This window comes from Denticeps clupeoides, chromosome 12 (assembly GCF_900700375.1).
Source record: "Denticeps clupeoides chromosome 12, fDenClu1.1, whole genome shotgun sequence".
Classification (NCBI taxonomy): domain Eukaryota; kingdom Metazoa; phylum Chordata; class Actinopteri; order Clupeiformes; family Denticipitidae; genus Denticeps; species Denticeps clupeoides.
This window is the reverse complement of record NC_041718.1, coordinates 16,506,405-16,530,959: the sequence shown is the minus strand read 5'-3', so window position 1 is coordinate 16,530,959 and position 24,555 is coordinate 16,506,405. Positions and strand designations below refer to the sequence as shown.

General features: G+C 43.0%; 1 protein-coding gene and 1 non-coding gene across 2 annotated transcripts in view; both read right to left on the bottom strand.

The window, feature by feature from the left end:
* cdh22 (cadherin 22) overlaps positions 1-24,555 on the bottom strand; it is a 116,309-nt gene that overhangs the window by 38,440 nt on the left and 53,314 nt on the right. The window contains exons 3-4 of the mRNA XM_028998149.1: positions 15,805-17,005; positions 8,577-8,871 (exon numbers count right to left, since the gene is read on the bottom strand). Of these exons, the coding sequence (XP_028853982.1) occupies positions 8,577-8,871; positions 15,805-16,032 (523 nt within the window). The 5' untranslated portion in view covers positions 16,033-17,005. The remainder of the gene's footprint in view (positions 1-8,576; positions 8,872-15,804; positions 17,006-24,555) is intronic.
* Positions 23,036-23,108, bottom strand: trnak-uuu (transfer RNA lysine (anticodon UUU)). Its single transcript has one exon. It is a non-coding gene; the product is annotated as a tRNA-Lys (tRNA).

The following is a 24,555-nucleotide window of genomic DNA, read 5'->3' as shown; positions in this document are numbered from 1 at the left end:
TAGTGGGTAAGCCACTGGGGTCCCCTTGAGCAAAGCACCGTCCCCAAACACTGCTCCCTGGGCGCCTGACATGGCTGCCCACTGCTCATCGGGGCTGATGGTTAAATGCAGAGGACACCTTTTGTTGTGTGCACCGGGCGCTGTGCTGTGTCAAATGTAACCTTCACTTTCACTCACTGTTAGATAGGACCCTTTAAATGTTACTTTCTCCCACACCTCCGTGTCCTGCATTGTGAGTTTACCGTTATGTTACAATGTTATAAATTAATCTCAATGATTAATGAATTCCTTCTGACAGCACTCATTTTATTCTGATATCAACCGTTAGATCTTCAGACATAGAGACGTGTTATTGTCAATCCCCCAGATCAGTTTTACAATCGCACTTATCAAAATGAAAAAATGCCAAATTATACAACATTATATCTCGCGGGACTTTATAATTCCGCGCACCTGGCTGTGAGTTGGTAATAGGACGGACCCTTCTTTCCGTGGGATTAGCTTCTTATCTTAATCTTCCCCAGGTAATAATCAGTATGACACTCAGATAGTTTGGCTTGGTATGCCAATGGTGAAATCTATATAAATGCAAATGCTACTTTATTATGTTTATATTAAAAAGGCAGGAGCTTCAGTCCTTATTAATGCATCGCCTCGACTTTCATAAGAAGTCATTAGTTATTGTTTTGCGAGTTCTAAGATGGTTTTTGTCAGCTCAAGGGTATACAAAAGACTACATAAAAATGGCATATACTGTAACATGCTGTAACTTCCCTCATGCTTATTTATTCTCCATCTATCTAGATGGATGCAGAGCCATGAAACTACATCATTTCGTACCGTGACCTGATGTGTGTTTCTTATTCTTTGAGCAAATAGTCCTCCGGCAGGTGAAAATAAATTGTGCCTGTTTGCAGTTCCTGATCCTTTGGAGCCTTTTCTATTGCGCGCCTCTATTATATAACCGGCGAGAGCCGAGTGTCCTACTAAAGCTTCCTTTCACATTCTCTTTCACAGATAACACACTTCCTACCATCCAAAATACATCTAAAAGAGTGAAATGAGACAGCATTGAAAAAGCGCAAACACATACACAGTTATTTACTGTACAAGGAATGTAATCAACACACACACACACACACACAGCTTTTTTCATAAAGTTGATGGAGTTGATGAAGTTAAAGAATATGTAAATCACTCAAAGTTCAGGAAATAACCTAAAGAAAGAACAATAATAATTTGGATCTGATTTTTATAAGGCATGTTCACTAATGAAAGTAGTAGTCAGAAACATTTGAATGTCTGCACATCTGCATGGACTGTTGAGGTCATATCTGACATGGAGCCACATTTCATAAATGGGTTCTTCAGGTCATCACTCTTCAGCACCAAGCGACGGCCGATGCATCACTTTCTTCTTTTTTTGTGGAGTGATTGTCATTGTGATACACAGCAGCACAGCACATGGTGCACACAGTGAAATGTGTCCTCTGCTTTTAGTGAGCAGTGAGCAGCCATGACAGGCGCCCGGGGAGCAGTGTGTGGGGACGGTGCTTTGCTCAGTGTCATTCACCTCAAATCGGGAATCGAACTGGCAACCTTCTGATTAAAGGGCCGCTTCTTTATCCGCTAGGCCACCAACTGCCCTTGACTTCCATCCAAACCTCACAATTATAAGCCCATGATAGGCCCGCCCACTGTCATTAAGCTGTTTTGTTCCTTTTTGTACATCTTATCTCACTCAACCGACACATTACAGTTCTGTCACTTACACACAAATCTCATGTTTCTGACTTTTTGTTGGGCAATTTCACTGGTTTGAGCTTTCTGTCCTGGTGCTTTGATGTCTTCACTGTTTCATGTTAGTCATATGTTATGTTTCCTGATCTTGTTCTCCTGTTTATGATTGTATAAAGCTGCCCTGGTCGTGTCTGTTCGCCGTCGGGTCATTGTTTGTGCTGTTTCCCTTGTCCCGTTCATCATGTATTAAACTCCTGTTTCGTTACGTCGTGTGTATACATCCTTCTTCCTTGCCATGTCCAGCCATCGTGACAACTTTGTACTCGAACCAGATTAAAAACAGCTGACTGGAAACACCTAAGCGTCCTGTTATGATCCTTTCCATTGATTCAGTTGACAGCCGTTTCAGAGGGACATGTTTCCTTATAATTAGCCAAGTCTAAGCCTTCGCTATTTTAACTGCAGACTAATTTGCAGTTTTTTAACTTGACAAGGTATTTGGAAAGCAATTCATCTTTTTTCCCTACACTTGATCTGCTATGAATTATAATAGCTGTCATTTCTTTGTTTAGTACATGCAAAATTACAAAAAAATCTGTGATTCCTCCATTTTTTTGGCAGTGATGGCAAATTTATCCCGAAGCATATTTTTTGCTAACCTAATTAAGACAACTTGAATAGGGTAATCTTCATCATCGTCCCTGTAGCAGAAACCTTTCCAGGTCCTAATTAGAGCTAAAAGTTTCAACGCAGAACCTCGGAAGGTTCCCCAGCTAATACAAGATTTTCTTTAACCTGGTTCTTTCTCATTCGGATTTAATGCAGATCTGTTCAACCTTTCAGCAAAACCGTATGGGGCTTTTAAATAACAGTGTAAGGTGATTACAGAGAGCAAAAAAAAGAACAAATCCTGGATTGTGTTAATTTTCCGAATGTGTGAACAGGTGGGGGGAATGTGGTGGGTAAATCATTTAATAGCGGAGCTCGGAATTAGAGACACTCCTCTTACAGGACGTCTGATCTAATTTAGACACAATTTCTCACAATCTCTACGACTTGTTGGAAGCCCCGGCCAAGGGGTTCAGTGCGGGATATCTCATCTGACACCCTTCATTTAAACATGAGACTGGCATGGCTATAAAAAATACATTAAAGCGAGAAATTCAGGGCTGATAAATAAATATACACGCTGTCATCAACGTCTCCCCTCAGCGTCGGCTTTAACAATGTCCTCAGTCATGATGCGCTGTTTGTTTGGGTCGGTCCGGTTCACACCGGTGGATGATGTCAGTGCGAGACAATCTCCCCGACGGGCTCCGTGCAGCCCACCACGTGGCTTGCTGGGAATCTTAATTTGCGTATAGCAGGCCGTACTACAATATTACTAATATGTTGGGGTTTTTCTTTTCTTTTCCTTTTTAAATGCACACCGAGCTCCTCGAGGAAAACAGCAGCGCTGTGATGAAATTTTAATTTTAATGCGACCCGCCCGTGGAGGAGTGAATTTCAGGGGGCTATTGCTTTCCGACCCCCAGGCGGACCAGGGAGATTTATGACAGAATGCGTTTAATGGCGTCGGCTCGGGCTGTTTGAAGCACCCTCAGACGACAGCCCCTGCATTTAGGGAGGAGATGGTTCAATTACGGCCGGAGGAGGCTGGAGGAGGCTGCTACACGTGAGACGCTAGACTGACAGTTATTTAAGCGGCGGCGTCGTAAACGAGATTTGTGCCCCTCTCAGCGAAGAGGCTGCAGCGGGCGGTGGGGCCGGCTCCTCCGCTCGGCCCGGCCCTGATCGCAAGGAGCAAGAGCGTCCCTCCAAAAAATCCCCGCGCATTATGGACCACTTAGCGGGACTATAAAATCCTGACGTGTTTTCACATGAAAAGTTATTTCTCCTCCACTTCCGCTGTGATTCATCCCTCACTGGCCCACATAAAAAGGGGGAAAAAATGCCATGTCATAAAAGTCAATGGGGCTGATTTTTTTATTTATTACTTTTTTTTTTTCCTGAAACAGGTCCTACATAGACTTAGCACTAATATTTTCCATCCTTGGTGACAGACACATAAATCTGGTCCTTATCAGCCCCAACCTGGGGTCCTTTATTGGATTGTGCTGCTATTTGTTTAGCAGGAGCGGCGCGGGCAGAACCGGCCTTCTGCCGCTGCCAGTAACCGCCGTGACAGTACCTGCAGCGAGTGATCAATGTAATGACGTGCATGCGGCGGCCACACGCGCGCCTCGCCTCCGCGCTGCACGCACCGGGCACGGCCAATCGTGCCAGAGGCTGGTTAACGCACACATACACAATCGCAGAGTCCAAAGGCGGAGGAATCCAGAGCCGAGTCGAAAAATAGACTCCTTGATATTTTCAGCTGTACAATAGGCTGCGGTAATCTTCGTCCGCCCGTTTAAAGTAGGTCATTCTCAACAACGCCCGCCACTTTGTTCCCCTTCTGAATGCACATATAGGTGCACGTCTTGTTTTGGAGTGCGATTTGTGTGAAGAGGCTCATGGCTCAAGTCTGGTCCAAACCGGACATCAGTCATGCAATTACAGCTCAGTAATCCATCAAGCAGCGGTGCCTGGAAAGAGCGACCTGACCCGGGACTGAGCCCTGCCCTAGTAAGGGTTTCATAAAAAAATCCAGAGCCATGATTTCAGACCACCAGGTTATTAGTTTAATAACAATGACCATAACAGGAAAATGAGTGGAACTGAAGGACTCATGATAACCCATAAAACTGAGCAGAATACTAGCAATCTCCAAAAAAAAAAAGATCATGCTTGCTTTTTGCTATTTAATTAAAAAAATTAAACCTTGATCTACATTTACTACACCTAAAGTGAAATATTTCACAATTTATGTTGGTGATTAGCACTAATAACTCAAGGAACAGTACAAATCCAGTATTGCCAATGAATTGAACATTATACATGATTAATCAATTAACAATTCATGCAATTGAAATGCCTAACTTGGGGCTAAGTTTTATCTTCTTTAATTAAAATTGTCACATATGCACTAGTATATTCTACAGTTAATGTCAAATATTATTAAAAGCCGAGTCTTTATTCAATAGAAGTTTTCACTCTACCTGAAAACACAAAAGCATACGGCTTAAAACGAGCACAGCTCGCACTTCAAAAGTCCGTCTCACACTTCAATGAAGGATGAGTCACCATCACCTCACTGAATCACAAATCTCCAGAAGTGTGAGGGTCCTTTCAAAACCATGTTGCACTTACACCATGGTGCTCTGCACAAATAGCGTGCTATTTTTCGCATGTGTTGAAAGTGTTCAAAATATATAAATAAACTGCAGATCGAACGATACAACGCCTAAATATTTAAACTGCTACTTTGGCCAGGATGGCCACAAAGAGCTGAGAAATCCATCTTTCTAAAAGATTTATAGACTGGCTCTTCAGAAACATGAGTTCAACGACCACATGACCTCTGAACTCACTATTTAATGCTGAAATGCATTGCTCCAAGCCATTTTATCAGGTATTTAACACGGAACAGATATTGTCACAGAGAAAGTCACAGAGACCCCGAGGGTCTTACGAACGTGAAAGTGAGTGTAATTGGGCTTTTTGTAGCTTGAAACAAACAACGTTGAAATATATATATTTTTAAAGATGCAGAAATGTAGTTTTATGACTTTGATCAGTCAGTAGCAGTAAACAGTTCCCATACACACACACAAACAGACACAAATATGCCTCTGCTACACACATCATTTATAAAACATTATCTCTTTAGTAAAGTGACTTTGCCTATCCTGAGTGCATTACTGAAGGACAAACTCAACCTCTCTGTCACTCAGGCAGCAAGTTCCTGCCTCAGTTCCCGTGTTCCAGATCCTTCACACGAGAGCTTGCAAATTTACCGTGTGCTTGGTATTTGCAACAAAATAAAGGAAGGGAAAAAATCACACTGAAAAAAGTGGCCTTTCAATGATCCATTACCAATGACGATGGCAATGCACTGACAATGAACCCATGGTAGGTTCATAAAGCAGGCCAATATTATGACCTAAAATGTGTTCCCACTGCCCCATAATGTGTCATATTTTGAACAACGTGGCAATTTTTCACTACAGAGGGGGAAAAAAATAATATGCTGGCCGGCCCTAACATTAAATTCACCCCCCTTATATTGAATATAATGGGCAGCTCCTGAATGGGTCTCAAGATGTAGGAGGCAGATAATGAACCAATGCCTGATACCTCACCCGTTTTAATGTTGTGGTTGATGGGTGTATAATCAGGCCCTGTACGGTGAAATGGCCGCTTCAATTTTTGTACTTAAGGCAAAGTGTCTGGCTTCAAGGTGCAACTAGGTAAAAATAATTAAGAATTAAAACCTCTAAACATTTGCAGCAGCACCAGCACAACAATTTAAAACGTGTGTGTCACATTACATCAAATTATGCTTCAAAAGTTTTAAGACAAGATTTGTACAGTCCAGTGATAATTACAGCTGTGGTAAAATAAAACACCGAAGGCCCATAAAAATAGTGCCTTCTGTGGTGTCTGTCCATTCATGCATTTACTTTCCATAAATGTTCAACATGGACCTACCACATAGTAAGGGATTTATGCACAGTAAATAAAATAATATTTTCTGTAGTATATATATATCAGTCCATGATGTCCTTAAAACTGAAATGAAAAATCTTAGCATTAACATAGAAAAGTGTTTCTGAAACAAGAACACACACTTATTTGATCGCAAGTCTAAAGCTAATGGGAAATGCAATGCATGCATATATAAAATATTCAACTTTATCTCCACTGAACATTGCATTCAAGCGCACACAGCTCGGCAGCTTTGGAGTCCCTCTCAGGCGCAGAACGCATGGTCTCCCTGGGTCACTGTTGAACACAGTTTAATGGTTTCATTTAATGCAATATGGATTCAGGTAGGTAATGTTCGCAGTACTCTTCATTTATCTACTCTGATGTGTAGTCCATGGGTGTAGCTTTGGCACTGATTCGTTGATTCACTGATTCCACTAATGCTGTTGTGTGGCCAGTATATTAATTTTACACAGACTGATATGGTATTATGGTTATATGGTATTACTATATTGCTGGCCTTCAAAATAAAAGACAAAAAAAAAAAAGTCATTTTGTTCTCCTCAGCCAATGGTCCCATGTAGCTTAAGCTGACAAAATCCAGTCAGGTGCAGAACAGAAATGGAAGGTGCAATGTGGAGTTCACTGCAGGATCATACTGTGAAATGTGCTCTGAATGAACTCAACTGCAACCTTGCTGAGCCACTGAAGCACAAGGAATAATGGGGGGAAACAAACATAGGCTTGTTGTTGGAGGCCACGGCACTGGTGATCTGGATGCGAGAATATGACCGTAACATGAAATGATGTGTGATTTGGGTGCATTTCTTCTCATTTGGATTGCTGCAGGGTTACAGTGCAAAGTAGTGCACCTTTCAAAGAGAAATTGGAGCCAGGTTGTAGTTGTGGTTCTTTTTTCTTGGATCTTTGAAAATATTCTTTCGCAGCATGCTTGAAAGGGCTTACTGGTATTCAGTGTCATATAAAGAAGTACCACTAGTTGGTGCTGCCTGACTATGTGCACGGTTTCGGGTTGATCAATACAACCTATAGATTTCCAATAGATTCCATACTGCCCTCTGGTGTTTAAATTGAACAGGGACAGGAACCGGAACTGCTTTACTATACTGCAGTAAGTCCAGGACCATCCAGCTCTAGCCTGCAGACAGCAGCATTTAGTGCAATGGTCAGTAAATCAGAAAACATCTGTTGGCGCCCGGTCGGTAGTTGAATGCCAGATTCATACGTAAATAAAAAAAAATAAAAAATGAACACATGCAATCAGGGAAAAAAAAATTCGGATTTTTTCAGAAGTGCATTTTCTCTCCGAGCGTCCTAGCTAAGGAGTATTGACTGCCTGCTGTCAGTTCATCTGGCTTTGACGGAGTGCTGGTGACCTTATCAGGGGCATGCTACAAGTGACGCCACTGGCAGCGGTACAGCGGGAAGGCAAATATGGCCAGAAAACAACTGGGAAATGCTGGACTAAGCAATACGGCTATCTCATTAGGGTCGGCGCTGTGTTCGATGTATAAAACATGAAGTGCACACTCATTTAATGTGTAATTTGACTGAGAGGTGGCTGAACAAGAGGACGACGGACGAGGGGGAGGGGCTGAACAGTACCTATTTACACCCGTCCCTCTCTCTTTTTTTTTTTTCTCATCTCGCTGACTCCCTCTCTTTTTCAGTCAATCCGTGGTCACAATGAGTACCGCAGGCCACAAAATCTTGCTGAGGAGGCAAGAATTAATTCCAATAAGGAGGTCCACCGCGATGAAGCGCTGGCGCGATTACATTTACTATGGCATGCTCTTAAAGTACTCACAAACAGGCTGTATCTGTCTCAACACACACACACCTCCACTTCTCTTCCAAACTTCTGCTATTAGCGTGATTAAACCATATCCATCACAGGTTTTATGATCACGTTGAAACCAATATACGTGGATTCGGAGTTTAACTGGATCCCAACGGGTAATAAAATTTGTGAAAATTTTGCTCACATTCTTATCGTGTGAAATTCACATTCACTAATTACTGTTTCAGATCATTGTGAGAGGATTGTGCGATGGCATTTCGATCAAATTTGCTATTATAGTGCAAATCTCAACCAAGAGAACAGCACTTTCACACAATAAGATTTGATCATGAACCCAAACTCTAGATAGATAGATATTTGCATGAAGCTTGTTATAATAAAAGAACAGAACAGATTAAAATTCATTCTTTGGTTTTATTCTTACCGATTGGTGAAAGCTCAGCCACGCTCCCAATGTAAGGTCCCTCCAGGAACTTGGGCTCGCTATCATTGATGTCCTGGACCTTGATGACAAACTCAGACTCAGGTTCCAGAGGGGCGTCTGTAACCCGGTCCCTGGCCTGGGCCCGCAGCGTGTAGAAAGCCTTCTCCTCGCGGTCCAGCCTTTGAGTGGCGTGAATGTCCCCCGTGATCTCATCGATGATGAAAATAGTCCCCGCTCCCTCACCGGAGATGGTGTACTTAATGGTGCCCTCTCCACTGTCAGAATCTGAGTGGATCTGTAAGTCAGAGCCCAAAAAGTCGTGGTTAGGGTCGCAGAAGAATGAATATAAACATAAAATAAGGGCACAGACCCCTTTGCCTCAGTAAAACATGACAGCTGTGTCTGTCACCCCATGGCTGCAAACTCGACTGAAACTCTGCTCATACTGAGAATATTTTGATACTGGTTTGACCTTGAAATTGAAGCCCAGACATCACAAAAGCATGAACACTCGCAGGGAAATCTGCTGAAAAGGAGAGTGACTAAAAGCTCTAATCCTCCCAAAATGGCACCGTATTATTTGATTGTTTTTTTTTTTTTTTCTGGTACCCCCAAATCACAAAATGCATGTGTTTACCTGACAAAACCCAAGTGTAAAAGATATTTTAATCAAATATTCCACAGGCAGAGCAGCCCCCTCTCTCCCTAAAGCCATAGCAAAAGTCAGTACAGCGCAGATGATTTGCACATTCCCTCATGGCATGGCCTTCTGCAAAAACGGCATCCGAATTATCAGATCAAATTCATCTTGGAGGCTGCTAAATGTAGTCATGAACAGAGGGAACGGGGGGTGTAGTGAACTTAAAAATCCCCTATAAATCTGCCAAGACTTCTCCTAATGTGATTTGAAGACATTTCCCAGCCTTGCAGCCTTTGGCTCCATTGCCCATTTACCTCTTCTGCCTCCCTCGCCATCCTTTATTTCCCATTATAATTCCGAGCCGGGCGCAGCCAGAGTCTAACACCCAAATAGCGTCGGACTGACGGAAAAATCCCCCCTCTGCTCTGTTAATATTTTATAAACCCTTAATTAAATACAGCATTCTATCACCCCCCAGGGATTTTCATTAAGTATTTGTCGTAAAAAAACGAGGAATAATGCAAGCACAGCTTCCATATTGCACCCCCCCCCCCCCCCCTTTCATTTCAAATCCTCCCCAAGTCAAATAAAATGAACACTCAGAAAATATACACTTTTTGGGGGGTATCAATATTTCAGTGCTAATAAAAAAAAAAAAAAAGTCCAGCTGCCAGACAGAAAAATCTCTGTAATATGTGAAGATGGGTTGCTGCTGGATAAAAGAGAGCCTTTCCGTATTACCTTAAGGGCTCTACTGAAAAATAGAGACTAAATTAGAACCAAACTATACATGGAACTGGGAGAAGTTTTAAAAACCCCAAAAAAACCACATTTCACAGGTAAACAAGACTCCCAATGCGTTTGTTAAAAAGATTAAGCCCTTTTAAATCCCTACTGAGACATGAGACAAAAAACATGAGACAAAAAAAAAAATGATTTGTGAATTTGCAGGAAAATGAAGAAACAGACTGACATCAATTTGAGTTTCTCTGCACCAATTTATGGAATGCAACAACGGCCCACGTCGCAGTTTAACGTCATTTTTATGTAATTTTTGACAGATCGGGCATGTCCCGGCCCCATGAACGTGCATCAGTTTCAGTGTGTGTGTGATGAATCTGACCGGGGACGTCTGCTGAGAGGTCAGACTGAGGGCTCAGTAAAGTCAGCGAGCCTTCGCTATAGTGCCCACAGCATGCCTGCTAAGGCAGCATTCGGTCACAGTCTGGAAAAAAAAAGTCTCGTCCATGCTGTTTTTGGGGAATGGGACATTTTTAACTATGCTAATAATTAATCATCCTAATAAATAAATCACTCGCATGTTTGAAACTGAAAGTGCAACATAATTTATTTTTGGCTAACCTGATCTACTGCTCTTCCTACTCTTGGTTTGATTGATGCGACAATTTTACAGTGAGAAAAGACAAGCATATTGGGTCTCTTAGAATGCGACATAAATGTAACCCTCAGGGAACATTCCATTTTTTATTTTTTTTTTAGATTCTCATCTGGTACGTCTGGTACTCATCTTCTGGGGCAGCGGTGGCCTAGCGGGTAAGGAAACGGATTCGTAAACGAATGGTGGCGGGTTCAAATCCTGAACATTCGAACATCCCCTTGAGTAAGGTACTGTCCCCACACGCTGCTCCCCAGGTACCTTTCATAGCTGCCCATGTCTACGATTTGTTAAATACAGCAGACACATTTTTTTGCTGCGTGCACTGTGCATGCTGTTGTGAATCACAATGACAAAAACAATCATAATCATGACCTTCCACTTTAGAACATCTCACTTCAGTCCAATATAATGTTACAATAGAAACGTTGACATGTGGCTGTTTTGACGTAAATGGTGTAGAGGAGCACACACCACTCTTCTTTCTAACTTTCTAATTGAGCTTGCAGAGTTTTGTGCATCAAGAATATAGCAAAAGTCAGTACAACGCAGATGATTTGCACATTCCCTCATGGCGTGGCCTTCTGCAAAAACAGCATCCGAATTATCAGATCAAATTCATCTTGGAGGCTGCTAAATGTAGTCATGAACAGAGGGAACGGGGGGTGTAGTGAACTTAAAAATCCCCTATAGAACATCTCACTTTAATCCACTAATCCACTTTAGAACATCTCACTTCAGTCCAATATAATGCTACAATAGAAACGTTGACGTGTGGCTGTTTTGACGTAAACGGTGTAGAACGACCGTTATAGCGAGCATTAATTTGGTTGGTGAGATGGTAAATATTACTAATGTAATGTCTTATTGTCTGCAGGCAACGCCAGAAGTTCTGAGAGGAGCACACACCACTCTTCTTTCTAACTTTCTAACTGAGCTTGCAGAGTTTTGTGCATCAAGAATAATTGATTTTGAGATGAAAATTGCCAATAGAGTTGCTAGGAGTGATACCAGTGGTGTCGGCTGAATATAAGCTTAGCAATTTTCCTTTGATGAAAATAAAGGTTTGAGCGGAGATGATCGGCGGCGATAATTGTGTTTGTTGAGGAGACAGAACAGAGTTTGATTATTTCGCCTCGGTACAGTGCATGCGAAAACACAGCAGATATAAAGCGGCCGATGGTTCTCACCCCCACATCAGGTCCACAGCATAAATCCACTGGCCTGCACGGACCTTGGGTGAGCAGCACCCAGGATCCAGGCAGACAGCTCATTTGACAATCATTCACTACTGAGGAAAGTTGACCTCTGTATCAAACCGCCATGCACTGTGATGGACTTAGAATTGAGGAGCGAAATGGTCTGTGACCTCCGGGATGAATCTCCAGCCAGGTGTGTATGTGTTGTGTCTGTGCACGTGTCTGCGTGCGTCGGTGGGCCACATGGATCTGCAAACATTACTTTAGCCGATGTCTCCTTAGCTGACCCACAGGTTCTCCACAGCGTCCTCACAGAGAATAATGTCAGGTTCATGGTTACAAACAGACAGTTATTTGTGTTTGACAATGTATGATACCAAAAACCCACAAAGAAATATCTTTGGGCGTGTGTGGGAAAGCATCGACATGTAAGGAAGACTGCACACTCACGCTGTTTCTGCCGAGAAGGGGAGGGATAAGAACACTAACAACGCCCAGCCTGGACAGGCCTTTTGATGGAGGTTCAGATAAGAACAGAAGCACAGTGTGTGACTGTGTGGAGGGTGACGCGTGCCAAGGCTGCCCAGAGAAAATGCAAATAGAAACCTCACTTCTGGTCACTTTGTGGCTTAAAAATACTGAGAGTTAAGGTCTATTTGAGAAGAGAAAATTGGCACGACAGCAAAAAGAAAAGTTTCACGATGCAATTCATTTACAGCTTTTCAGTGTCGGCTGATTGAGATTCGTGATTTCAAGGTTCAAGATTCATGACAAAAAGAATCAAGAATTTAATCTTGAATCTATTTTACCAGTCTCAATGGTCAAATGAGCTCAACTTTATTTATCCAGCTAATACTCAGATAAGAAAATTATGAAAAATAATAGTTTCATAATGCAGAGCAAAGCCAAAGAGAATAACACATTAAACTAGCCACATTTACATTCAGAGGGTGAAAAATAATGAAATAATGAACTTCATCCTTAAAAAAGTGATTTTCAACCAGGTGCTTAGCACAGTTTTAAATGTGGGGCTTTTTCGGCCAGAGTAAGGCCAAGCGGTTCTTTCTTTCTTTAAATCTATTTCTGTAGATCCGAGGATGCCTAACCTTACGCTGCGCTATCAATATACATCACTAAATAAATGGCTTGCATTTACATATTTGAAGAAATGGATCACAAAGCATCGTAAAAATGACTATAAAATGCTCCTCTGCTAATTATGAACAGTGAAGCTGCCTTTAGATAATAAAGTAGTTTAATTTCAGACAGTAAAGTTGTTCTCGTGTTGCATGAAAAATGAATTCAAAACAGAATGAATTTTCAGCGTCAGCACCGTGGTGGCTGCTCTATTGGATCCAACCTTTTCTTTTGTCTCCAACTATTAGCCTGACAGCTTATTTTTACAGATGAAAGAGATCAAAATACTTATAATAAATTCATGAGGTTTTATCCACTGATCATGCAGTGAGCTCTCATGACATTTAAGTTTTGTTTTTTTTTTTGTTTTTTTTTTCATGTTTATATTTTGAATGGAGGAAATATATTTTGTAGATCTGACGAATATATATTTGATATCCAGAGCACACCAGACTTGTGTTTAAGACTAACTGTCTGCTAACAGAAAGTGATTTAACAAGCTAAAAGTGAAATAAAGCCAATTATACAGAATGCTGTTGATGCAATAATCTGTAAACCCTCCAGCTAAGTTTTAAATCATACTATCCAACCCCACAGACCCAGTTTTATTCTTCCATTTCCCTTTAAAGTTTAACACGGCAAGAGACACATTGTAAATATCCCTCACTGATGTTGAAATATCTCCAAATGCTGTTGCCTTGAAAATATTGCACTTATCTCAATTCAACAGAAACAAATTCCATTCAACGTGTTTCTCATTGCTGCTGTCTCCGTGTCAAGACAAGTGCATCCTCTCCCAATAAAAGTGCCACTGCTCACATTTTCAGAGATCCTTTGAGGATACGATGTCCCTTGGGAGGCACAGGGCCAAAGCACCAACTCTACAGATGTGCGCTTTAAGGACATGGGCATCAGTAGAAAGTTAAATGCCCCCTGTGGAAAATTCAGTCCACACAGGGGTGAAGCCAGGCTAATCGTACAAAATTAGCCACCTGTTATGTGAATTTGTGTGAGAGTGGTCAAGACACGTCAAACTCAACAATCTAAGGGTCAAAGTTCAACAACAAAGTCAGGCACCGCAAGTGCATTACAGAAATAAAGGAAGTCTTAATAATTCTGTCTCCCAATGCCTTGAACAACAGAAATAAGACGTTTTTTTGTGAGGACAGATCTCAAGGTGTATAAATATTTCATCTGACCCATTGACACATACTGTCATAATGTCGATTAGACATAACATTGGCATCAAATTGCTGAACACTTTTTTGAAAAAAAAGTTCTGGATTGTTCCAGGTCTGTAGTGGTCGAGACCTATCAAAAATGATCCAAGAAATGAAAAACAGTGAACCGGATTATATAGGTTCAGTCATTCAGATCAAATTGTACAATTTACAATTTGAGATTTTTTCTTTGTGGCCAGTTTCAAAGAAGTAAACTCACTAGAACAGCACAGAAATCAGCATTGTACATCAATAAAATATAATAATCATGCATTGTAATAGTCTGAATATTGCATGGAACAACTGTATATTAACTGTATATTAAAAATAAATGGCAACAAAGTGTAATTATATCATATAAAAATCTGATTAGGCTCTGTATGAGAAGCCTCAAAGCTGATTAACTACAAGTAGTTGTTTCTCAGTGGAACCAAACAGTACTCTTCTGAGAGCAGCTCCAACACCACAATCTGGTTTTCTGTGTATAATTAATTAAGATGAAAGCGATCATAACCTCATTTTAAAACATTATCTCATTTTAAGTATGCAGTATTAATACAGAGCTTTAATATACTATTACATACAGATTATGAATCTCTGGATGATCACTCTTTGTTTTATTCCAGTCAGAGGCACATATTGATTAAACGTTATTATATATGTTCACAAAGACGGAAATAGGAAGTGGAAGTGGAGAGTTTTCAGAATAAACAATATCATCCACATAAATTTGGACATTTGACTGCCAACCATAAGAGGTAAGGGCCAAGAACTGACCTTTGGGGCACAATATTTTGATCTGTTTTCCTCTAAGCTTATTATTTTCAGGCAATAATAACTACTTACTGAATAAATGTACTGAATATAATGCTTTGTGATACTCTGCAACAAATAAAATATGCTGGGGGGGTCATCCTATTAGAAGAGGACACTAAAATTCATGCCCTGTTTAACACACTATGAGTGACCATTTAGGAAAAATCATATTTCATTATGGAATGAATGCCCAAGACAGTCTTGGCATATATGCTGGGTTGGAAGGGAAAAAAATGGAATGGCTACTGTTGAGAAAAGGCAGACTGGTCATATTTAATCCTATATTGCCCTAATTAAAGTCTTTGATACCCTTAGCGATGGATGAGTCCAGCAACACCACCAGCCACTATTAATAGTCTTGGCTCGTGCTCCGGCTTCACAGAGTGTAATAACTCTTTGTAATTTTATTAATAAAAATCATCCCCCCCATGCTATCCCATTTATACATCAGAATCTTGCTTGCCCCCGCCACACTTTCCACTAATGAATCACTTCCGAATGCCCAAGTCTTCCAGCACTGGCCCCTGCCGCACGTCCTGGCCGCAGACTCGGGGTGCTAATGGTGCCCAGCAGTGGAGGAGTCCACTAACAAACACAGCGGAGGAGGGGGGGTGGAGAGAGCAAGCTAGCACAAACTATTGGGAGGCCAACAAATTCCAATTTTTGCCAAGGGAGATCAAAGCAAGTCAAACGGACACCCGGAGTCTCATCTGCCCGCCGATGGAGACAGAGGCAGTTGAGTCATTTCTGCCAGCTTTCGATATATAAATGAATAAAAAAACCTAGGATGATTATAATAAAAGAATCATTTTTAAAGTACCTTTCCGACATAAAGAGGCTCGGTCCCGGTGTACTCCTCCACTACGAAGAATTGGTTCCACACCCAGCCTCTCTTTACTCTCTCGTGGGACACGGAGTCCTGCTCCTGAGCTCTTCTTGTTAGCTCGCTGCTAGTCCTCGTGTCCTCCGCCGATGCCAAAGAGTAGCAATGCAGGACCCCCAACGTGATGAGCAGAGCCGAAGCCCCACGTCTCCTACAGGGAGCCATGCTGACCACCCTGCCAGGTCTACATGTGGTGCCAAATAAATAAAAAAAAAAGTCTGTTGTCTGAGATCACCAGCCCAGCTTGATGTGGATTGTCAAAAATACAAACGAAAAAAAATTCCAAGGTGTGTAGGTAATTCCCCTTCCTCTTTGTTCTATAATTCCAGAAGACGTCTGCACATTTCGAACAATTCCGATCTCCACTGATGGATTTCAGGGGGGGGAAGTTTTAACAGGGGACTGGCTTCATTGTGAATGTACATGCAGGCTACAGAGTCTTTTTTTTCTCCCGTTCAGAAGAAGAATCTTTTCGCCAAGCTGCTGAACAAAAGCTGGGATGAAGTCTCGTGCTCGGAGATTACGTCTGATCTCAGACGAATGCTGGAATTAACCCGCAGGAACATGGCATGTTTCTGGTATGCTCTCGACTGAACCCTAATCAGTGTGGGTAAATAATTGGCTAAATATGCGACTACTGACAAACGCTCCCTGAGAATCTAAAAAAGATGAAAATTTACAGCTGTTGCAGCTATAAAATGTCAAAAGATGATGTTTAATTGCAGCACTGGGAAAATAATGCACTCAGTAGCCAACTTCAGAGCGTCAGCACTCCGGAATGGGAAAATGAATATCCATTTTTAAACACGTGTCCTGTAAATCCACGTTTAAGACTGTCGCTGCAGCTTGGCGGCCGGTGAACCTCGTTGCGCTCTGCGCTCATCCAATCAGACACGCGCAGGCGTCTCCGTGCTGGAAAGGACGGGGACCTCTTCTTCTGGCCTGGTCCGGACACATGCTTGTCTAAAAGGCAAAAAGACGAGGACGGAAGGAGCTGGAGCTGCTTCTGACTCACTGGACGAGTTCCGAAGTCGGAGAAAAGAATCCCTGTCGAGCCTCCATCGACTCTGACCTTTGACCTTGCAGGTTCTGCTGATCGAGGTGAGCTTTATCCATGGGGCTTTTGCTCCTTTTGATCCTAAAAAAGGATAAAGGACCAGAGGAATTTAACAGCAAACCATAAAAAAACACCGTTACAGCAATTAAGTTAATTGAGTTGTATTTCATTTTTTTACTGTATTAAATTTGAACCCCTGTAACAGACTGGGCGAACATTTATAGGAAAACATCATAATTAACCACCATTCGACTGCTTTCCATTTATTTCTGCAATGGCACCAAATCACAGAAACAAGCCGTTTCATTTTAGTCAGGCTGTAATTAAATCCAGCATCTGTTTTTACCTTTTACTTGTCATTTTAAAGACCGAGCAATAAAAAGCGTGTTTTATGTCAGGCTTTTTTTTCCCTTTTCTTTTGTGAAAGAGTCACAGCCGCGCTCAGTGGGAGACCCAACAATGCGTCCGGCCCTTGAGCAGCGGCTTACACAGGCTATCCAGCCAGGTGTGCAGAGCGAAGGGAGGGGGTGCAGGTCTTCACAAAGAGTCGGGCGTGTAAGCATCTGTGCACCTCGGCCAGGCCAACAGCACGGAGCCAGCAAGGGGCCGGCTGATTAATTGCATGAGGGAACACTAATTGGATAAAAGTATTAATCAATTAATTCAATCCATCACAGTAACAACCTTAATGCTTCAAACAAACACCACAGAGGAAGGGAAGCAGATAAGAGCGGGTGGGCAGCCAATGAGCACGCTCGGGGTCGAAATAGTGTGATTAATGGGCTTTGCAAAACCTTCAGAACCGGGAAGGGGGGGGTTGGAAAAAAAAATAAAAACAACAACATTTAATGTGCCTGAGATGTCACAGCCCTGAGGACAGGAGGCAGCGCCAAGCATCAGGCTTTAGAAGTCAGGGCTAAATCTCTCCAGGCTATTGGGTATTTAACCTACTGTGTCGCCACAGGCTGTGTGTGTGGGGGGGGTTTCATTTCTGGCATAAGTCTTGCAGCAGGCCGTAAGCTCTTTACGTTTCTCCCCGGCATTCGCCGCACCGGCCGCCTGGATGCAGTGCAGCGGGAGGAGGAGGAAGGGGAGGAGGCTTCCAGCATCGCTTTCTGCCTTTTCAAAGGCCCTCAAAACTGTGCTATAGGCTTGATCTCACGCAATAACACAACATTGCATGGTTCAAAGACAACATGAAGCAAAAAAACATATATATACTTTTACATGTTATCCTTCAATTTTCATTTATTTTATACATTCATTATTAATTGTGAGACACATATGTGAAATCGTTAGAAATTGCCTTGTTGAATTATTCCGACTTTAAAATGTTTAAAATGTATAGAAGCCGTAAATATTTATAACATGCACCCTGCTCGACACCCCCACCCCCCCCGGCTCTCACATGCTGCCGGTCACACAAAGACCAGGCTTTTACTGCAACCTATTTCTGTGGCCCGGCACCAGCAGCACTGATGGATTCTTGGTCCTTCATGTCTGAACACGGTTTGACAATAAATGGCAGTGACGCGTATGACATTTAAAAAGGAGAAGCCAGGCCAGCCACCGACAATCAGTCACAATTCCACAAAAAAGTGCACCCACAAAGAAACTTGCAATGAGGATAAAAAAACATTTCTATATATAACATAAATTTGAAATGGATAAAAAAGATTAAATTGGACCCATTTTAATCAGACAGTCAGCTGACATCCTGTTCATATTGGTCAACTGCAACGTTACTGGGATTTCTCTATATTTCCATACATTAGCTCATGAAACGGTGTCCTGGGAAGAACTCCGTAAGCGATCGATTTCTAGATTCCAATATGGAACCTAAGACATGTCGCTAGCACCTCATGAAAATTTAGTATTGGTCTATGGGCTTTTCTGGGAATAGATGATAGGCGACTTTCATCTAATTCGGTACAAACACAAAAAAAATTGTCGGATTGTTTTTTTAACACATACACACACAACATTTCCCCAACACATAATTAATGTACCTCATCACTTTTTTTACCTTCATCAAAGTATTACGCTTCTTTAAACATCCGAATAACATTACAGCAATCATCTCCCAGAACCGAGACATGAGACCACAGAAATCATGATTTTGGTCTCTGTTTCAAACCGTTACATCTCGCCTATTTATGCTGGATGCTGGTACTGTAAATAAATTTAATGTCATTCAGATGAGGAGTTTATTGATGCTTTGACAATGCTTTTATTCATGATAAAACGTGTTTGAGGAGTAAAACCAAATAGTTGTCCCAAAATGTATTTCTAAAGAACAAAGCTTCAGAGGCGAACGAATATTGTTTATTTCCTTCTGTCTCAAAGGCAATGTGTTGTTGGGGAATGAAGATTAATTAATCGTAGCCCTGCCCTGCTTCAGACGAGCTTGGCCATGTGTGTATGATTAATTACAAACTATTTGTATCAAACGCATTTATCGGCAAGACGGTTCTTCTGAAGTCATTCTCCAGACCAAAGTTTTTCTTTTTCCAAGAAACAAGTCTCCACCACTGCCCCACCCGTTCCCCTCATTCGCCCCGCAGAGCTTCCCCTCATTTCCTCTGTTGTTCTCCACATCCTATTAAGCACATTTCTCTAATTAGCAGAGAAAGCAGGAAGCGCACACAAAATTGACCGAGGAAAAATGGTATCATATCCCAGCGTTGGGCCACAGGCTGAAGTCCAGGGCTAATTAGTGTCGCGTCAATTAACGGCCCACGCGGTGTCTGGTGACAGCGGAGGGCTGATACAGTCGTAAGGCGTTTGTTTCCCCGCACAAAACGCTATTGGCAAGCCACATGCACTGAATCGTGACCTATTAGGTCGCGGATTGATTAGAAACCATAGCTGCTACTTCTCATCAGGGGCCGAGCGCGAGAGCAGGGGTCCTGACAGCTGGCACCCACTGAACGAGTGGCGAACGATCACCAGGACTTCAATTTCTCTCTCTCTCTCTCTCTCTTTCGATGGGTCCACCCTCCACGTCCGTAACCCTTTAAATGCATATTAGGCCGTGAGGGTCTGCAGCAGCAGGACACGGCCAGAGAATCGGCCATAAATCTGCAGAGCATCCCGAGCATCTCTGCATCTGTAAAACGGCCCTTTTTCAACCGGAGGAACACCATTGATTACAATCTGCGGAAAGTGATGCGTTTTAAGCCCAGCAGCCTCGGGTTAATACAAAGTTCCTATTCCCCGGGTCTTTCACTTGTTTTGATGCTTTCTCTGATTATGCATTTGATGAACGCTGTCCCAGCGTGACCCCCCCATCTCATATCTGATGGATGAAAGTTATCATCAAAGCAAGGCCCACACAGAGTTCAGACAGCCTGCTTATTCAAGTGAGCCATGTCACCAGAGTGAAATCCCCTCCCTGTGCTTATTAAAAAAGGCTATTTTGTCATCTAAAATCCCAATTTGTCACAGCTGCCTGGCTGTGGGGACTGGTGTGAGACTGACAACCAGAGAACCGGGCACACAAACATGAAACACCTTGTCTGCTCTAAAGTGCCATGTGATGGTGTTATCTTCTAATGGTCAGCCAGGGCCAGGGCTCCCAGAGCGTTCAGTTTATAATCAGCATGACAACAACAGAGCCCCTGCAAATGTATGCAAACCCAAATAATAAGAAGAATAAGAAGAATAGCCAGCAATGAGCCCTAATTATACCAGCCATCCTCATTTAAATATTAACATCTGTAATCAGTAAATCTGATAAGCATGAATAATGGAACCATGAGCCAATTATCTATACAACTTCATAGCTTTTAGATTGTTTAGATATATCTCCTGGCTTGTCATTGACTTGTTTGCTTTTTGTTACATGAATTATCCTTTTCCAGAGACAGGTGACATTTAGGGCCCTATTTTGATAATCTGAAACATAGAATAAACCAGAAAAAAAAAAGATTGTTCTGTATTAGTTCAAAGCATAAAAATGCTGTCTTAAATTATTCCGAGATGTGTTAACATGTAATAAGCCAGTCACAATAGTTTGTGACCTCTCCCTTTAAAATGTAGGGGCTTTACAGTGGAGATCTCCTTTGATCAATAGCCTGTCCCTTCTGCCGCCAGAACACCCCTGTCAGGTTGCAAAACCACTGGCGCAATAACATAACAGACAAGGTTAGGTGGAAAAACACGGCTTGAGAATAAATCTCCCTCTTATGGCTTCATCACATGCCATTTTTACGAATGCATTTGGACAACTGGATGTAAATATTAATTCTGTTGCCAGATCAGCTTTAATTTGTGTTAAACTGCCCCTGAAGGTAGTGTAGTGTGCACGAACCATGCGCCCAGTTCTCACAAATTTCCTCATCGAACCCTAAACATGAAGTCAACAAGGCTGCGCTAACATCAGAACACCTGGATCCGTTGGAAAAAAAAAAAAAAAAAAGAATGCTGTCGATTGCTGTTGTGCTTAACTTCCATTTGGAAACGCATTTCGGCTCTCGAGACCGGCTATTATTATCTGGAACAAGCGCCCGACGGCTCCTGGTCCAGAAGACTATTTCCTTTTGGCAGCGGAGAGTCGTGCATCTAAGGGCGCAGGGAGCGCGGTCGGTATTGGCACATGGCAGCTGAGGTAATGGATGGAAAATGTACAAAGCGTGGTATATGCCACAGTTTCAAATTAAGCCCTGCGTTTGCTTACAGGACGTAAATGAGAGGTGACATGTATTGTCACAGCCTTGCTAAAGCCGGTCGTCTAATTACGCTAATTGCAGCTCGCCGCCCCATCCCAGCTCTCATTTTTTTTTTTTTTTTATTTTGCTCTCGCCGTAGCCGTCCGTCTCTGCCGTACAAGACTCCTCAGCGCCAGCCCTCCACAGCGGCGACTCTTCCCTCCCTCCGGCCACCGTCCTCGTCATCCCCCTTTGACGATCGCGCCCCTTTCTGATGTTCCCTCTAAAGGGTACTGTGAGTAGCTCCCCTCGTCTAACCTGAAACACGCTCCCCACATCATTACCGCCTTCATTACTCTTTCTTTCTCATGTCATTCCTCTCCGCCGCTAGTCTGCGCCGCGTAATAAAAAGGCTGGCTCTAGTGCCACGGTGGCGCAGTCACTGGCAGCTGCACAATTACTCAATCGTTCATCTCATGGGTGGCTGGCGTAGCCCCGGCGCCGGCCAGTGATCACGCGAGCAGCGTTCCGCAGCCCACTGGCAAAGGCACACTGAAAGGCAGGGGACGCACCGGGGCAGCTGACAGCTGTCCATACGCACCGGAGGCGACTCGGCCGGGGGGGGTGACGCGCCTGGCCGGCTGGTGCCAAGCGTCCGGGGTGGCGGCGCGGCCCGTCTCGCTCCAGACCAGCGGCCCGTTGGCTGTCACCCCCAAAGACACTTACGAGCTTTTAATTAGCAGCCGTCTCTCTGGCGCGCTCACATCAATTGTCAGTCGGCTGTTGACCAGGCAAAGTCGTGATTATTTTGGCTTTTAGCCCCCATACATGAAGTGAGTCACCCCAATCTACACCGTCTTAGTTTTCTGTGTTATTTTTAATGGGTGAGAGTGAAGCTCAGATTCTAATGGAACCATAGCTCTACTCTCAATCTGCACAACAGTGTACAGAGGGGGAAAAAATGCAACTCAGTTGGGCTTTTCATTACATTTACATTTACATTTACATTTACAGCATTTATCAGACGCCCTTGTAAAGAGAGAGACTTACATTTACATTTACATTTACAGCATTTATCAGACGCCCTTATCCAGAGCGACTTACAATCAGTAGTTACAGGGGACAGTCTACCTGGAGCAACTTAGGGTTAAGTGTCTTGCTCAGGGACACAATGGTAGTAAGTGGGATTTGAACCCGGGTCTTCTGGTTCATAGGCGAGTGTGTTAACCACTAGGCTACTACCACCCTACTTACAATCAGTAGTTACAGGGACAGTCCCCCCCTGGAGACACTCAGGGCTAAGTGTCTTGCTCAGGGACACAATGATAGTAAGTGGGATTTGAACCTGGGTCTTCTGGTTCATAGGCGAGTGTGTTACCCACTAGGCTACTCCCACCCAAAAGTTTGACTGTCGTAGATAATGGTAACAATTCTCTATGTACTCAGTAGTAACGCAACAATTCACCTGAACAGGGACTTGAACCCTGGACCCTCAGATTAAAAGTCTGATGCTCTACCGACTGAGCTATCAAGGCTCTTTTCAACACAGAACCCTCCACTATTGACCTCTGCAAATCTCCCCCAAAACAAGTCTTGAGTAGGAGTTATCCATGCCGTTACAGTGGTTAATGTACAGCATTTAAGTTTATTTTCAGGAGAAGCACTGCATTTACAAAAAGCCTGTATGTCAGTAATATTGCCTGTACTAAGTGCAGTGAGATAGCCTCGTTACTCTGGCCACAACATACAACAACAAGACCAATATCTTTAATATATTCAAGGTCAATGACAATAGCTACAGTCATTCTATGGCTGCTTACTTTGAAATTTGGTTTCAGTGTTGAAATAATGGAATAAGTAAAAAGATATTTAGAGACATCTGCTTTAGGATAGTATGGGATGGGAGACCATTCAGATTTGTAAGAAGTAGTATGTTGGAATTCCCGGCCCGTGGCATAAGCAATATAGGCAAAACTAGTTTGTTATAATGTGTCTTAAAGTGAAAAGAACAAGACCACATGAGTTTACCCTACAAATGTGCTAGGGCCAGGCCTGCCTGACATGACTGTAACAGAGACCCTGTGCATTATGGGTAAAGAAATCAGAGCACTGCTTGTAAGCGCGTTCGACTTAGTGGTGGGTATTATCAAACGTGGGTGGTGGGACTAGATGGAAGGGAAAGGTGGGCATTGCACTACACCTAGGCATGCGACGTATTACATCACCAATTACACCAGCAAAAATGAGTTATTTATGTACTTGAGATGTGCTTATTTGAAAGTTCAGAAAAAAAACTAAATAAAAGTATTCAACATGAATATCACTAAAACTTCTGAAGGACGTGCTGAAAACAACCCCCTTCACAGCACCAACAACCAGGTGGGCGAAGTGCGAGAACACAGCAAAAGGTCTCCTGCTGGGAACAGAGGAACATCTTGCCACTGATTTGACCACTTCATCATCAATCCCATTGCGGGCGATCTCTCCCCAGCCTCGCCCTGCACGCACCTTCCACCTCCCAGAGTGCAGTTCATTTTCTACGCGTCGGGCCCGCAGCTGGAGCCCGCCCATTCCTGCGCCGCGTGTCCCGGACTCTGCGCGCTCAGCCGTAAGATTCCCATTAGGGGAGGAAGCGGTCACCGGGGCGGTGCCTGTACCGCCGCGCTGGGCCTCGCTCGCGGTGGCAAAGGGGAAATGTACCGGACCAGCACAGATTCTGACTCGCGCGCTGTGGGAAATTAGGACTGGGACAACTGCTTCACGCCGAGCCTGGGAGCACCCATAAAAAAACTCAGGATGAGAGCGGTGGGGGGATAAAAGCCGAAATTAGGACTAGGAAGAGTAAATATATTTGAAACTAGGGCATTTCTTCATGTTTACCGCAGTTGTTTTCTGTAATTCCACAAAACCCATGAAAAGCGAGACGCAACTTTGTAAAAACATGCATTGTTCGGTTTAAAAAAAAAAACTGCACAGACTAAA